The sequence below is a fragment of the Coffea arabica genome, chromosome 6e (assembly GCF_036785885.1).
Source record: "Coffea arabica cultivar ET-39 chromosome 6e, Coffea Arabica ET-39 HiFi, whole genome shotgun sequence".
NCBI lineage: Eukaryota > Viridiplantae > Streptophyta > Magnoliopsida > Gentianales > Rubiaceae > Coffea > Coffea arabica.
In genome coordinates, this window is record NC_092321.1 from 13,987,293 (window position 1) to 14,002,956 (window position 15,664).

Sequence of the window (15,664 nt, forward strand, 5' to 3'; positions counted from 1 at the left end):
CTAAGGAAGCATCTTAATCTTAATACTATTTGGAGGAGTAAAGCTGCTGGCCTTTTTAGCTGCTCAAAGTCTCGAACATTGATTGCTTGTCTCGGAGAAGAAGACTCTGTCACAAGTTTCGCATAATGGAGAATCAAATGGTTTTCAAGTACTTCTTGGAGCTCCATCGTTTGAATTGCTATTCTCTGGAGTTTTTATAAATAAATAAATAAATAAATAAATTGTATCGATTTGATGCACATGCGGTAAAAAGATGAATGTAAAATACGTTTAGCGAAAACGTAAAAATTTGTTGAAGTGACATGGTAATTCAAACAAATTTTTAAAGCAATTGAAACTTGAATATTGGAAGTTTTCATTTCTACTTTATTTATAAACCCTTTTCACTTTAAACGACATGACATTTTCTTTTCCTCGACTTTTAGGTTTGGAAAACATGCAAGACACCTCAAGATGAAGCAACTTGTTCTAGTAAAAATGTCAAATCCATTGACCAAAATGTACTAATAGATTAGATTTACTTTTGATTAGCTTGATCAAAGCAACTAGGTTCTCTTGACAAAGTGGGAAAACCGTTTAACATATACACGAAATCTGTCATTCTTTTGCAATTAATTATCCTTTCCTAGGAGATATATAATTACCAAAGCATGAACAAAGACTTCAGACAAATGGAGCCGCCCGGTAAGCATGACTGGTCCAATTAAGCACTATTTTGAGAAAAAGAAACGTTAATTAATCTTGTCCAAACTACAAAGATTAGCCGACTGGATGATTTTTTATTTGCAGGATGACCTCTACATCTTTTTAGGAGTACAAAAACAGTGAGTTAAAGTAAATGAAAGGTCAAACCACTCAAACCCCCCCTCCCCACCACACACACACACACACATATATATATATATATTGTTAACTTATTTTGTTTATAAACAATTCAATGAAGAGTCAAGATTTTGATTCAGATTAGAAGTTTTCTTTGGCAATTGGCATTTATGAGCAGCAGAATTAGAGCTGGAACTATAAGTAGCCGTCCGCTTCCTCCTTGTATATTTATTGCAATACTTATGGAAAGAGGCAATAAAAACCATATCAACAAGAACCATTCCTAAGGTTGTGTTTGGATTGTATTTTCCGTCATTTTTCATGGAAAAATTACTGTAGCGATTTGATATATGTGAGGGAAAAAGGTGATAGGAAAATGTGATCACGGAAAACGACAATATTTTCCGACGGAAACAGCTTTTGGGCTATATTTGTCTACGGTAGCACTTGGTAAGTGGGTTTTAGACTAAAGGATGAGATTTAAAGTAAATCATAGTAATACTTATCATCTAGTTAATATTAATCGGAATGAGTTAATGGGTATGATAGGCTAATTTGAGGATTTTTTGATTCACTGTTTTTTAGTAGGGAATCATTAATTACTTGCCCATGTAACTCGGATTTTTAATTAAAAATAAATAGTTACAGAATACTAGAAGAAATTGAGAGAGAGAAAAAAATTTAGAAGAAAAAGTAAAACATATGTCTAAATTTTAGTTATCAAAGACTTCATGGGTTTCTACGAAATTCATTACCATTAAATAGTTAATGATAGTAATAGTGATAGTGATTGATAAACTTTTACGCTGCTTAGTTTTTCTAAAGAATAAAATCCATTTTGCTTTTGCAACATCAATGAAGCTTTACAAATCAAACAGAAAAAACTAAAGTTAATAAATTACAACCTTTTTTGGTCCCTCAACATGTGGAGGAGACATTGATCTGTCAACTTTATGCTTCAAACATGGTCTTCTTGGTTAATTTTGTTATGCCTCGAACATGGTCTTCTTGGTTAATTTTGCCCATTTCCATCACAAACTACTGAAATATGAGGAGCTTTTACCAGCATGAGCACCAACGACCCTGCGGACATGGATAAAAAAATTTCAGAAACTTGTCTTGCCATACATGTATCAGGTAGATGTGGATTATCAAAACCTCTCCAAAGCTGCATACTTCAAATCTTATTTTGCATTCCGTTGAATTCTGTAATATTAATTGACAATATGATACTTACTTGTTCTTGGGTCTGATGTACATGGCCTGCGTTGTCATTTGATGCATTTGCTTTAGCATTTTCTTGGCCTAATTCCACCCAAACATGAGAACCAATGGCAGGTGAATTTGCTGGCTTTTGACCTTTTTGTGGAGTTCCAATACGAGAACCATCTGATGGATTTTTAGCCGGAGTAACCACTGGATTAGGCTGCTTTGGATCGTGGACATCTCCTTTGGTTAAAACAACATAGCCAATTTTCTTTGTTTCTTTAGATTCCTGAAGCTGCACCAGATGGAAATCTGCTTCTTTGCTTTCCAGACCATCATGTATAAATGATCTTTCAATATCTATTGAGAAACATGCTTCGCTGAGTTGAAAACTTGGAGTTGGAGCATACTCTGACAGTGGACTTGGTTGATAATATTCTGATTGACTTGGAAAATTTTCTTGACCCTGCAAGCCTGCAATCCCCTTCAATACTAAGGCCATCAATTCGTGGCGCTTACTATCAGCATCTGTTCTTCCATCGATTTCTAAAACTCTGGTCTGTGGCTGCAATTGCAACATAGCTTGTGAATCCATGATGGCACAAGAAATGTGGACATCAAATTCACAGAAGCCACATCGATAAAGCCAGCCACGATGACTGGGCATGTCACATAAATCACACTGGAACTTGTAGGGTGGGGAAAATTCAAGTTTGACTGTGTGAGGATGGACAGGAAGCTTAACAGATAGAGGAGTTGCTAAGCACAACATATGGTAGAAAGTACCACATGTTGCACAGTTGTAGTAAAATCCAGCGATAGTCTGTTCACATGCCTCGCAGTCAATGGCCTTGTCAAAGTCTGATGGCATGGCAAGGAGGGTGAGGTGATGATTTGGATCAACTGGATGCTGAATCTTTTGAGGCATGCTGTAGCACACTTGGTGAAGATAAAAGGGGCATTTTCTGCACCGGTAACCATGCTTGCCAGGCAATATCTGAAGTTTGCAGCCAAAGCAGATGCAGTTTCCTTCAGGTGGAAACAGTCTACGTTCTAATAGATGTTCATGACTGAAATGTTGTATTAGAAGCTTCTGCAGTGGTTTCTCCATAACTAAAGATTGTTTCAGTTCTCTCTCTTGTGCCCATATAAATCTAAACCTATATAATTTCTAAGTTCCCAACACGGGGAGGTGACAAGGGATAGCATATATTGTTTTAACCAAAACTTTGGTACCTAGTTTTTTAAAACAATATAGGCTGTAGAATTACGTTACTCCTTTACATGTGCTTCAATCAGCTTCAGCTTGGCCTTTTGTCATAAATTATTAAGCCGTAGCCTGTAAGGAAAACAATCTTTCTTTCTATGGTTTTTATCATCCTTTAACTTTACACGAGCCAATTGTCAATCTCTAAGTTTGCTTTTACCGGTCATTGGAGAAAGCTAAGAGATTCCATACAGAAGAAGACAGGATATGCAAGCTGCTTGACGTCAGGCATGCCAAGAAGAAACATGAGAATATCCCTCCAATGATAACTCCTCTTGTTGCTTCATATGTGATCAGGCCACCTGATAGGCTACAAGAATTATTACTGACAACCAACTACAGTACCGTGTCTCTCTACTAAATTGGGTATTACCTGTAATCTTCATTAACTTCATCTCTTAAGTTTCATTTCCTTTCCTTGTTGGTATACATTGTTCTCTGTTATAACGAGCTGACGAAACAAATATTGCTTTTCTATAATATTTTGTATGGATGCTTAGTTACTAACCATAAAATCTGCTTCTGGAATTTTTTTTGAAAATATAAAGTCGTCTGGACAAGAATGGCCTTAGATAAGAGAAGAGGTGTGTTAATATGGTGTTTAACAGTAAAGGTTTGTTTAACTGTATAAACATGACACTAGGATTATTAGATGCTAGTATTTGCAGATAAACCAAAAAACATTTTTGTGGCATGTGAAGACTGTTAAAAAGCCTGTTGTAGATAGTATTAAAGAGTTGCTGTCTGGTTAAGGAAAATTCTGCTCACAAAAGTCTGGTACAGGACTTGGGAAATTCCTTTCCAAATTTTCAATTGCAAGCTTATCAATGGCTCTAAAGTGTAAATGTCAGAAAATTGGCTTATCTTTGCCTGTTCAATGATAGAGAATGTTCGTCTTATATGACACTCCCCAACAATCAAAACATACAGGAGCAAAAGCCTCTTTTTAGAAGTCTTCAAAATGGAAATATATATCCCTGAACCAGAATCTCGTATGCAGAAAAACGATGCACACCAAGACTTACAATCAAGGTTATATACATGATAAGTGATGAAAACGATAAAAGCTTCAGCTGCCCTACAGGTCAGCTCTTTGTCTCAGTGATATAGAAGTTTCCACAAAGAACGCCACTAAAGGCCCATATTGATTACTGGTTCTTGTACAGATACAGACAACAGAAAATGTGAATTGGAAAGACTGATTAAAAAAAACTTATTCTTGAAATTATATAAAAAAGAAAAAAACAAGAAATACATACCAATTGGAAAGGAAAAACAAAAGCATTGGTGTTTAATCATACAAGTTCAACAAAGCCAGCTTCTTGGACATTTATGTTTCCAGTCTACACAAACTGGCTGAGATTGAAAGATGCCATCATCTGTGCGAGTTGCTGAGCCATTTGCATCTGAAGCTGAAGCTCCAGCAATTCAGCAGCAGGATCTGATGGTTTAGGAGGAGCCGGCTTAGGCTGATTTCCATTGGCTTCAGTTGCTGCTGAATTTGGTTCAGGGATTTCAGAATCCGGATCATCTCCCTGATACAGACCTGGTTTAACCTCTGAAGTAGCACAAAAAGTATGCACCCGAAAATCGCATTCAGGCTTAAGACAACAGTATGACCAGTTCTTGGAGTTCAACTCTTTGGTGCATATTTTGCAAAATTCAGGAGCACCCTTTCGATCTGGGCTACCAACACTAACTACAAGCTCATGTTGATGGGCTTTGTGGCTTACCTTTGGTGGCATAAAGGCACAGTTGAGATGAAGATCAATTTCACAAAGTGCGCAGCAATAGGAGAATGCATTGCCAATTTCCCCACAAGCGTTGCATACAAATGAACCGCTGCAATAAGTTGGAGAAGGAATCAGGATCAGAGGATGCAGGGGATGAGCAGGATGGTTAACATAACGAGTTGCATTTCCACAATGCTCATGAAGGAAGAAATCGCATGCCCAGCAAGCATAAATGGAATCATGGCAAAGAGATTGGCACCCATGGCAACGACAAATTTGCCCTTGCTGCACTTTGTAGATATTGAGATTGTGCTGGTGGCTGAAATGCTTGTACTCCATTACTTTCTGTTCTTCTTGTTTACTCTCTTCCTTCTTCAATTCCTATTGTCTTCTTGACAGATAAACAATTGCAGAGCTGACTAAGTCAATCTGCCAACTTAGTTTAAGATTTCGAGTGATCAATTTGGCAAGTGGAATAGCAAAGTCAAGGTCAGGATGCCCACTTGAGTTCGGTGGAAAGCAAACTGCAGCGTTCATACTTATTGCAATATTCATTGACTTTCAGAAATAATAATATAACTGTAGGAAGATTCATGTGAGCGCGGATCGGAGAGCTGAAATGAAAACTTTTGGCCATTGAAATTGAGAAACTTCGCAGAATAGTTGTTTTCCATGGGTATTAACTCCCAACTGATTTGATTGTCTACTAAATTTTGCTAAAAGAAAGAGGGAAAATTTAGGAAACATAAAAGGAAGATTGCGAATTCATAAGAATAAAAACATGAAAAGAGAGAAGAGTTCTCCATGGTTTTTCTCTCGTAATAACATGAAGGTCCAAACCTAAAACACATCTGGTTGTTCTGGAAAACTAAGATCTTTGAGCAATAATTGGAGTTTACACTCAAACAATTTCTCTCTGTGTGGCATGCAATGTTCCTTCAGACAAACATAGCACAAGTTTTTAATATCTCCCCTACCCCTACCAAAATTTGAGCTCTAAATATGGCTTTGGGTAATTAAAAAATTTGTTGGCACTAGTGGAGTTTCTGGATACTCACGAGTACTGCCGGATGTATGAAACCCGAATAGGTTTTTCGATTCAACAGGCTTTGCCCACTAACCCTTCTGCAAGCAGAAGGTCTCTGCTTTTCTCTGGACAAATTTCTCTAAACCAAACAAAAAGTTAAATCCTTCAGGCAGTCAACAGTGTGGAAACAGAAAAGAATAAATGAACACATAAACGTTCTGTATAGTATCATTATGGCTAACTGATGAAAATTCATTACATCTAGCGGAAGTACAAGCCGTGCTGTGGAAACGAACATATCTCATTCAACAAAAGAAAGTACGGCTCTCTCTTATTCAGTGCCTTTGTACAAATAGCACAGTTGCAGGAAAGAAAGCACGTTGGTCTTCTCTAAAAGTTCGGTTAGAAAATGAGTGTGAGTTGGAACCTAACTTATTTAAGATATGTACAGGTGATGCTTGTCCTTAAACTGAACTTGCAGCAGATATACAACAGGAGGCTCAAGCATATGCAGTACATGAACATCCTGACTCATCCCTTCTTGCACGTGCAATGAAGCATCACTGGGAAGGTTTATTCATGAGTTGATTATTTAGAAACTCAAGCACCGAGAGGCGCTGCATCAGAAAAAGTAAACAATAAAGCGTCAGCCAACTTCTCGATACAAACATTGACACACACAAGAAATAGTGGATCTTACCTTCTGTTGTTGGACAATTTCTTCAGAACTTAATGTTAAAGATTCCAGTGATTTTATGGCTTCTTGAAATCCACCAATTGCTGCATCCTCATTTCCTAGATTTCTGTCCGCGTCTGCAACTTTTGCAAGGGAAATAGCTATATCCAAAATCTGAAATCATGAAAATTATAGGAACAAAGAATGCCTCATCACTTTAGGTCTAAATCAATATTTAAATATCAGTCGAAAGAACAGTTAAATTCTGAATTAGTTTAAGAACTCGAAAAACAACAAGTGCTTATCAAGCACCATCACCTGCCTGTTTTCATTTTTCTTTGTTTTTCTAATATTTAACTTTCCAGGGAAAAAAGGGAGGGGAGGGGGTCTTCAATCTATTGTTGATTAAATATATTTTCATCAATTTCCAGCAACCAAGGAAGGTTACTTGTTTAAGTTACAGTGTCATAATCCTTACACAGGAACTGACCAAACTCACTTTTTGATCAGATAAGCAAATTTTAGGAAAAGATAACGAGTACTCGTTACACACTACCTTATCTGCCCCCATGTTGTAGAATCTCAAGGATTCAAGCTATCACTCATGAAACATGCATAAACTAAAGATTCAGTCTTTCACTTATCCAACATGACACTGCACTGTTTAAGCCTCCAAAGCTCTCGTAGTTGTTCAACTCCTCTCTAACTTAAGCATCATATGCCTCTTGGATTAGCTGTTAGCCAGCTTTCCCAATTTTCCGCCAGTTGGACATCTTCCTGGGAAGAGTTGTTTGGCATAGCACCTCCTAGGAAAACCATTCCAAGACTCCACGATGACCGCGACCCACCTCCAAGACCGTGTATCATCAAATAAAATGCCAATTAATTTAATAGTTGCTACTTTACTGCATTAATGTGGATTTCAGTAGAAGTCAAGCACTAAAAAATCCATATGGTAATCTTTACTGTTTGGTACCAGTTTTCTAGGTAACATTTTATGGTATCCATTCATTTCTACTATTTATTATTTCAGTGTAGACTGCCCTCTGCAATTTGAAACATCCACAATTGAATGAATGACAGACAAAGTGAAACTGTGGATTGTCAACTGGATCTTATGAGAAAAGGAAGCATAGCCACTTTTATGCTTCTTTTATCCATTCATTCTAGAGCATAAGAAGCTACTAATCTTCCCATGCCACAAGGGAGTAAAACAAATAAAATATAGACTTAACAATTGATGGGTATTATGCCCAAAAAACTCCTCTTTTTTCTTTGTTTTCCCCTAACTTTCCTTCTCTTACTCCTGTCACATATTCAACTATCCCTCCCATGTTTCATTTTTCTTCTTTTTGCCCTTCAGAGTACGAATAGTCCAGCCAAGTTCAAGATGACTTGCTGAGATTAGAATTCCAGATTGTCACAAACAATGGTTGCAAATGTTACCTCGCAACACAAATTTTTGAAGCCAAGTTATGAAATCCTTAGTAAACAATATAATTCTATACAACCTGCAGTTCAAGGTTTTCTTTCATGCATGCAACAATCATAGCACTACATCTTTTGTTACAGCATAAAATGATCGCAGGAGTATAGTGCCTATGGCTTGACTTTCTCAGGTCTAAAAATGAGAACACGGAGCACGAATTTTAAACCATCTACCTAAGCAAATATTTCAAAGACCAGATGAGATTTTTATCCATGTCCTATATGAAACAAAGTCCATTTCCAGTAGTCATAGAATAAGCTTCATCCAGTATTTCCTATTTACTCAAACTTCTTTACTTCTCTTTGAAGACTGAACAAGATACACAAATTCAATTGAACTCTAAACCTACCAAAATATATACTAGTTTACCGTCACACTCGAGAAAAACTAGATTGGTTCTCACTCAGAATTTTCTCATGAAGTCTTCAACTTCTACATGTGCCAGAAAAAAAATCAACCAACCAAGGGTCCTATGTATCCTAAAAGGATCTGAGGCCACCCTACAAAATGAAATTGGACATGACAAAAGCACTTCACGAACAGGAGGACCAAGCATCATAAACTCTCAAATTAATATAATGTGAATTAGCCTATTCAAAAGGCAAATTATACAGTACAAATTCAAATATATGAATAAGAGGATCAGGCATCATTACCTCTCAGAAGAATTTTTATGTGAGTTAGTCTAGTCAAGAGGCAAATTGTTTTTTCTAAATTTCAAAAATGCAACCAATAGTATTGCTAATATAGTATTTCATATTTTACTAGAAAAAGCTAGCAAAATTTGAAGCCATAAGAGCTTTAACATGGCCAAAACCATTTGGTTGAAACGGAAACGGAATTTATAAGCTGTAACAAGGGTCTCCAAGCTGCTGCAAAACACCATAGTTGAATATTTGCTTGAATTACCAAACTCCAAATTAGCTAGAAGCTGAAGAAACTAAGCACACGCATGTACTCAAATGCAGCAAAAGTTATTAGAAGAGATGAACACTGAAATTAAGAATCACAACTGGAGCACTTTCTCAGCTATGTTCTTTTAGTTAAAATCATAAAGCCGGATATTGCAGATAGAAGGTTCAGGCAAACTGTTATATGTTTTCCAAATATGCATATTTCCATAGGCTGTAAGCATTTTCTACAAATTACAAGAACCAGCATAAAGACCACACATGCAACATGGTTGTCATGCATAACTAACACGTTTCCTGACCTGTGATGGAATGCTAGAATGACGCTTGATAGCATCACGACGAACATCCAGAGCCTGGAAATAATAAGATCTGGCAGCTTGCAGGTCCCCATCATAATATTTCAGATCTCCAATTTTATTAAGTGATACAGATAGAGTATGCGTAACCTGCGAAAGTTCCATAATGATCATCAAAGAAGCAGTAGGTCAAATGAAAAGCTTGCTAACCAGTAGAACAAGAAAGGTGCTAATGCTGTGACTTCATCTTTAAGCAGAGATTTTAACTGTATACCATTAAGCATGAAATTGTAATAGAAGTACCTCCAAATCATCTTTAGGCACTTTTGAAAGGAATACAACACTCTCATCAAAATAAGTGATAGCAGAGGCGGCATCTCCGCTAGCACGACTGCAACATAAATCACATCATTCATATTTTTTGAAGCTAAGTATCAGTAGATTAGTGAAAAAACACACACATTGGAAAAGTAAAATGCAACATTATGCTATCGACACAATAAGAAAGAACTGGAGATAGACCAGCAATCACCAAGCATGCCCAAAACTGCTCCTAGCTGTGAGCACAATTCAGCAGTGTTCCCAATTCTTTGCAACTGCTCTCTGATGTCGTCAGCACACAGACTAAGTCTTGATTTTGCACTTTCTAAATTATTTGCACGAAATGCCTGCACGAAAAACAGCCACTAGATAAGTAATACAATGGTGCGCGTAAGGGATAACAGAAAAATGACCAAAGACACAGATAAACAGGAATGTGATTCGTGATGAAAAGCATCACTCCAGACTTAGGTACACAAATAACTGAAAAACACTTGAAAACTCACCCTCAAGGCTTGTTGCACCAAGAAAGAACCACGCTCGAGAGACACATCTTCATATATTACTGTTTTCTTCTGACCCACTACTTCCTCTTTGTCCTCATTCACTTGAGACCTCTTGATCCTTGCATGACCTTCAATGAAACGATCAACAACATTCTGAAGATCTGTGTCGGGTTCTATCTTCTCAATGTCAGCACCACATAATGGACAGTCCTTGAGGCGTGATATACATACTCTGATTTTTCATGAAGTACCAGGTGTAAAACACCATCAGAAATTTTCCAAGCATATAAGCATTTTCCATAAAATGGAAATTAACATGAGGAAAGAAAGCTGAATTTGATGTTAAGCATATTTTGCTTACTTGCAATAGACATGGGAACACGGAATGCATTTGCTACAGTCAAAAAGAAGTGCTTGACAAATCATACAGCTGAAAGGGCCCAGTTTAAATGTGTCAGAATCATATCCAAAGGGACACTTGGGAGTAACGCGGGCAGATTCGCCAGATTCTTGTTTGGGCTTGCTCTCATTTCCTGCAGCAGTTGTGTCAGAATCATATCCAAAGGGACACTTCGGTTTACTTTGGTTTTCTGGACATTTCTTAACAGCAGCATCATCGGGACGACCAGCTTTGGCAAATGGGCAAACAGTTGTCATCTTGTTCGGCAACCTGTTAAAGGAATATGAACAGCATTGAAACCAAACAAGAATGTAAGAGGTCAATGGAAAGAAAAGCAACACAAATGACACACAGTAAGTTTCTTTTCTGTGGATGAAGCAAATGCTGAGACCCAAAAGTCACTCCAAGATAGAGAATGAAGAACTGGAAAAATCTCCTGCATTGGAAGAATTGAATAGTTTATTTGGACGACAGTGTCAGCTTTATCAAACACTACAAAATTCTCAAAAAGGAAGAAAACAGAAAGCACACACCATCCCACATTGTAGAGTCCACTCAGAAAAAAGTTCTCTAATTACCAATTCCAACATTTTATGCTTTATTGTTCTAAAGATAAAGCTAATATTCGTAGTCAAACCTCCTTGAAGAGTACAGATGTAACTTTAATCTAAGAAGGTACTGAGACAGAGAATTATATCTCCTGGAAGACATTAAAACAAAGAGAACCTCTTGATGGTAACACCAATTGCTATGGCCATCAAAGCCACTAAATAGTCTTACAGGTTGCCCACATTGAATCTTGTTTATTCAATCAAGCAGTCTAACGCTTTAAGACTACTATCTCCCACATTCTCCTATTTTTAAGTTCCTTTCCACAAGAAATACTAGATCACAAGATGTGGTGTAGACACATATTCCTATGTGCTAGAGAGTTATGCATATGACTCACTGCTGTTCCTAAATTAAAGACATCATTTTGCCTTCAATCCTTGTTATCAACTTAAAAAACCAATGAAAGTGGAACCAAAACTCTCTACCGTAAATCAGCACTGCCCTGCTTATCAACTAAATGTTTGCGCCTACGGTCATATTTGTTATCAACGCCTGGCTGCACTATTAACTTATCACATTATCAATATATCCTTTTCCCTTTTATGCAATCTTGCAAGAACAGTTCAAGCCAAACCAAACAAACTGCAACCAGCCCCCCCCCCCAAAATCTCACATAAAGGCCAATCGCTGCAGCTACAATCTCCGAAAAAGCTTGGTGGGGGTTTTTCTTTTACTTTTTCTTCTTTTTTGAGTGGCATTCTCTTGCTGAATCAACAAGCCTGATTAAAAATCAGCAGAGATTACCTCATCCCAAAAACCCCAGCTAGAAAAACCGAAAATACATCCTTCAATTTAGGACTATAATTGAAACACATTCTTCATCATGATCCTTAGCTCACAAATTTTAAAAAGTTCAAATTTTTACACAAAAACAATATGATAACAACGATAATAATAATAATGATACAGAAAATCCAAATCAGCAAAAGTATTATAAAGGCTAAACAGATGGCTAATGAACGACAATAACGACGGGACCAGATAGAATCGAAGCAGTAGTACCTTATGCCTAGAGCGTTGCACACTAGCTCGATAGACTTGCCAAGCGGATTAAAGATCAGGTCCTTGGCGGAGTAGGGATAATCCCAGCTTTCAAGTTAAGAGAGACAAATACAAAGAGAAAAAAAAGGCACAAATATAGGGAAGGCAATAGAGAAGAAAAGACTGAGAGAGGTCACAGGTAAGGAAAAAGCCAAAAGGCATTTTTTCTTTGGGATAATTTCAGAAACCTACCTTGAGGTTTCATGAAATATCATCTAGCTTCCCTAAATTTTTTAAAATCTCACTTAGTACCCTTAAAGTGATGATCGGGCCATATACTAATATAAAAGGTGATGAATTGTCAATAATACCCTTATATTTGAATTTTATGAACTTGTTTTCCTTTCTCTAAATTTCCTACTTTTCTTTAATAATGTCTATAAAAACATGCATACATACATACATACATATATATGTATAATTGAATTGCAAATATCAATTAAATATAAGATTTAATCAATGAAATATTCAATGCATTTGGAGAAGAATAGCTGCAGGTTCTTTTTATTTTTTTCCTTTTTTGGTGTTTCACAACTTTATTTATTTATTTATTTATTCCTATTCATGTAGAGCGTAAGAGAAATAAAGTAATTGAAACTCCAAATAATTTTTCAAATTCTGACTTTTTCTATAATAAAATTTTCATATTTCACACCCATAAAAAAAGTCTGTCTATTTTGAGCAAAATTTTTTGTATGATATTAAAGTTGAATTTCATCTATTACTAAATTTTTTTTGCTCAAATGTATGATTTTACATGTTAATTACCTTCAACGCTATGAAAGGTTCTATTTGTATAAATGGTTCAAAAAATAGTATTTGCTTTTACTATCTCTTCCTATTGTAGAAGTGACTATTGGCTGTAACATAAAATCTTATCAATTTTCATCTCCTTACTTTTAAGATGGTTCCAATTTAATACTTTTTTTCCTTGGTTTGTGAAATGTTCATTTTTTTATAGCCTAAGGGTATTAAAGGCACTAAAATAATCTCTCTTCTCAAACATGAAATTTTTAATATTACTTTTGGTTAGAAAGGCTTCCAATGTTACCAAAATGTCAATTCAAGGGGTGTTAAGTGAGATTTTAAAAACCTCAAGGGAGCTAGGTGATATTTCATAAAACCTCAAGGGAGGTTTATGAAATTATCCCTTTTTCTTTTGGATAATTTCAGAAACCTCCCTTGAGGTTTCTAACAATTTCATTCAGCTCCCCTCAGATTTAAAAAATTACACTTACCTCTCTTGATATAGTAAAATACCTATAATGCCCTCCACTTGGCAGACAATTTTAAATTTAAGGTACTAAATTTACAAAACCCAAAAAAAATTCATTTTTCTGTCTCTTATCTATTTTTGCTCCTCTGTTTTCTAATTAATATAACTTCTTTTTATTATCTTCAATATTGTGGATATTAGTAAATTGAAATTTACAAAAGCAACAGAGAGAGTAGATTATTTGTCAAATTAAAAGGAAATAAAGAGACTCGCAGTGATAGAGAAATAAATAATTAAATTAATGATTGAAATAAGAAGAAGAACTAAAGATGTGAAATTTGTCATATTTTGTTTGTTGCCAAGAAAAAATTTTATAAAATGTCAATAATTACATAGGGATTTCTTTCATTGGATTAGATATTTTTTATTATGTTTTATTATAGAGGTAGAATTTATCATCTATTTTTTGAGATATTAATATTTTTAAACCCATAGAAGGATTGTAATGACGATTCTAGATCATACTAACTTGCATTAAAAAGGTATTTGAATATTAATATTTAATTTTAGGTACAACTGATTATCAATGGGCTCCGTGTGTGTGTGTGTGTGTTTTTTTTTTTTTTTGCGTGGCAAGTATTAATATTTTATGTGCAATTTATAATTTTTTTTAGACGGCTACTTGATTTTAGAACTTTTGCTTGGATGGTTTTTAGGGATTAGACTTGTTGATTTATGCAAAGTGTAGAAGAAATTAATTGAGTACATTATATTTTTCTTTCTTAGTTTTGTACAAAAGGACAATTTAGGATTTCTGTGGGAAAATTTATCTTGTCGGACCTACATTGTTACTAAACATTAAAAGTAGGGGAAATATATGTAATTTTTAAAACCTGAAGGGAGTTCTCTATAATTGTTAAAAACCTCAGGGGAGGTTTGTGAAATTATCCCTTTTTTTTGTATTTTCTTCCTTTTTTTTCTCTTTTTTAATTTTTTTATAGTAAGTACTTATACTAGTGTAGCTCTACTGCGATTATTAGGTTGTTTCTTGATTTTTCTTTTTTATTTTTTCCTTTTCTTTTATTTGTTTTTTCTCTCTCTTTGCCAAACAAATGTACTAATTTTTAGTCGCTTAGATTTGAATATTATTCCAATTTTGTCACCTCAAACGTCATTTTAGCACATTAATGTCAATTTAGAAATATGAGATTTTAGTACTACATTTATTATTACGCTGAATACGAATGCTAAGAAATGTGTCGTTCTCGTACATAAATCATCACTGCAACAAACTTCTCACAATTAATAAGGCTGCCGGTGAATAACACACTGATGATGAATCTTACTCACAAATAAATGATCATCATGACACAATTGCCTGCCCCTACTAAACTTTAAAATTAATTTTAAAAAAAATTAAGTGGGGGTCAATTTTGCCCGCTTGCTTACTTGCCACTAAATCCACTGGCATTAATCCTTCATAAAAACACCAAATTGTTAACAGCAGAGCGCCAAATACATACCAAGATCAGATCACTGGTTCAACCATTTCAGTGTTCAGGGCAGAGCAGCCAAGGCGTCTAGGCAGTCCTCTTCCAACTCGATTAAAATACCTTTTTTGTCTAATATCACTACTACTACTTGTTTTTGCTTGACTTGGGATTGTTTCTTATGATATCAGGCTTTGCAAGTCTAAGATGCAGCTTGAAGATTTATCTGAAACATCCTCTCCAATTCCCAGTGCCAGATGATTCAATTGATTTGATCACCCAGGTCATGAAGTAGAAGAGCCTCGGAGAGAAGGAAAATCCTTCTCAGCTTGAGACGAAAGCAATTTTAGTTGTGGCCATCCTTTATAATGAATATCAGTTCATCAAGTTTGGAGGCTCCCTTGATCTCAGGGGCCAACCCTCATCCGTTATCTGTGATTCTTAAGAAGGGTGAACAGCCAGCCTCCAGTGCAACAATTGTGGTCAACCCCGTAATGGAATCTCTTTCCAATGTGCTGAATGTAGACATACCATCAGTGATGATGTGTAAATTTAACCTAGATAGCGCAGCGCGTGTGCCGGAATAATCCGCATGATCGAACATGACAGTAAAAATTGGTTAAAGTGCCAGAAACTACAGAGAAATAC

At 35.8% G+C, this 15,664-nt stretch overlaps 3 protein-coding genes and 1 long non-coding RNA gene across 6 annotated transcripts; 1 reads left to right on the forward strand and 3 right to left on the reverse strand.

Moving 5' to 3' along the window:
- Positions 1 to 1,765: 1,765 nt before the first annotated feature.
- On the reverse strand, positions 1,766 to 3,139 carry LOC140009532 (uncharacterized). The gene is made up of 2 exons (XM_072055360.1): positions 2,060 to 3,139; positions 1,766 to 1,905 (listed from the first exon to the last, which is right to left on the reverse strand). Exons 1-2 carry the CDS (start codon positions 3,137 to 3,139, stop codon positions 1,882 to 1,884), a joined length of 1,104 nt encoding a protein of 367 aa, XP_071911461.1. The 3' UTR covers positions 1,766 to 1,881.
- LOC140009533 (uncharacterized) lies at positions 1,823 to 3,775 on the forward strand. Its single transcript, XR_011816965.1, has 2 exons — positions 1,823 to 1,959; positions 2,161 to 3,775. It is a non-coding gene; the product is annotated as an uncharacterized lncRNA (long non-coding RNA).
- An 863-nt stretch (positions 3,776 to 4,638) lies between these two features.
- Positions 4,639 to 5,367, reverse strand: LOC113692027 (protein VACUOLELESS GAMETOPHYTES). Its single transcript, XM_027210363.2, has one exon. It carries the CDS (start codon positions 5,365 to 5,367, stop codon positions 4,639 to 4,641), a length of 729 nt encoding a protein of 242 aa, XP_027066164.1.
- An 890-nt stretch (positions 5,368 to 6,257) lies between these two features.
- LOC113694334 (protein NCA1) lies at positions 6,258 to 12,429 on the reverse strand. 3 transcript variants are annotated; one of them, XM_027213259.2, is made up of 9 exons: positions 12,272 to 12,429; positions 11,049 to 11,093; positions 10,619 to 10,927; positions 10,258 to 10,489; positions 9,953 to 10,098; positions 9,734 to 9,821; positions 9,434 to 9,580; positions 6,756 to 6,905; positions 6,258 to 6,672 (listed from the first exon to the last, which is right to left on the reverse strand). In XM_027213259.2, the coding sequence occupies exons 3-9, from the start codon at positions 10,912 to 10,914 to the stop codon at positions 6,616 to 6,618; spliced, it is 1,116 nt and encodes a 371-aa protein (XP_027069060.2). In that variant the 5' UTR covers positions 10,915 to 10,927; positions 11,049 to 11,093; positions 12,272 to 12,429; the 3' UTR covers positions 6,258 to 6,615. The 3 variants fall into 3 exon arrangements, with proteins under 3 accessions (XP_027069060.2, XP_027069059.2, XP_027069061.2); XM_027213258.2 differs by having other exon boundaries at positions 11,010 to 11,093; XM_027213260.2 differs by lacking the exon at positions 11,049 to 11,093.
- Positions 12,430 to 15,664: the final 3,235 nt, after the last annotated feature.

Bases quoted from the DNA above. Each gene is read 5' to 3' on its own strand.
- LOC140009532 (XM_072055360.1), bottom strand. From the start codon at position 3,139: ATGGAGAAACCACTGCAGAAGCTTCTAATACAACATTTCAGTCATGAA. The intron at 1,906-2,059 runs GTAAGTATCATA...CCATGTCCGCAG, and splicing joins TACATCAGACCCAAGAACAA to GGTCGTTGGTGCTCATGCTG.
- LOC113692027 (XM_027210363.2), bottom strand. From the start codon at position 5,367: ATGGAGTACAAGCATTTCAGCCACCAGCACAATCTCAATATCTACAAA.
- LOC113694334 (XM_027213260.2), bottom strand. From the start codon at position 10,914: ATGACAACTGTTTGCCCATTTGCCAAAGCTGGTCGTCCCGATGATGCT. The intron at 10,099-10,257 runs GTGAGTTTTCAA...TTTTTCGTGCAG, and splicing joins TGGTGCAACAAGCCTTGAGG to GCATTTCGTGCAAATAATTT. The intron at 6,906-9,433 runs GTCAGGAAACGT...TCATGATTTCAG, and splicing joins ATTCTAGCATTCCATCACAG to ATTTTGGATATAGCTATTTC.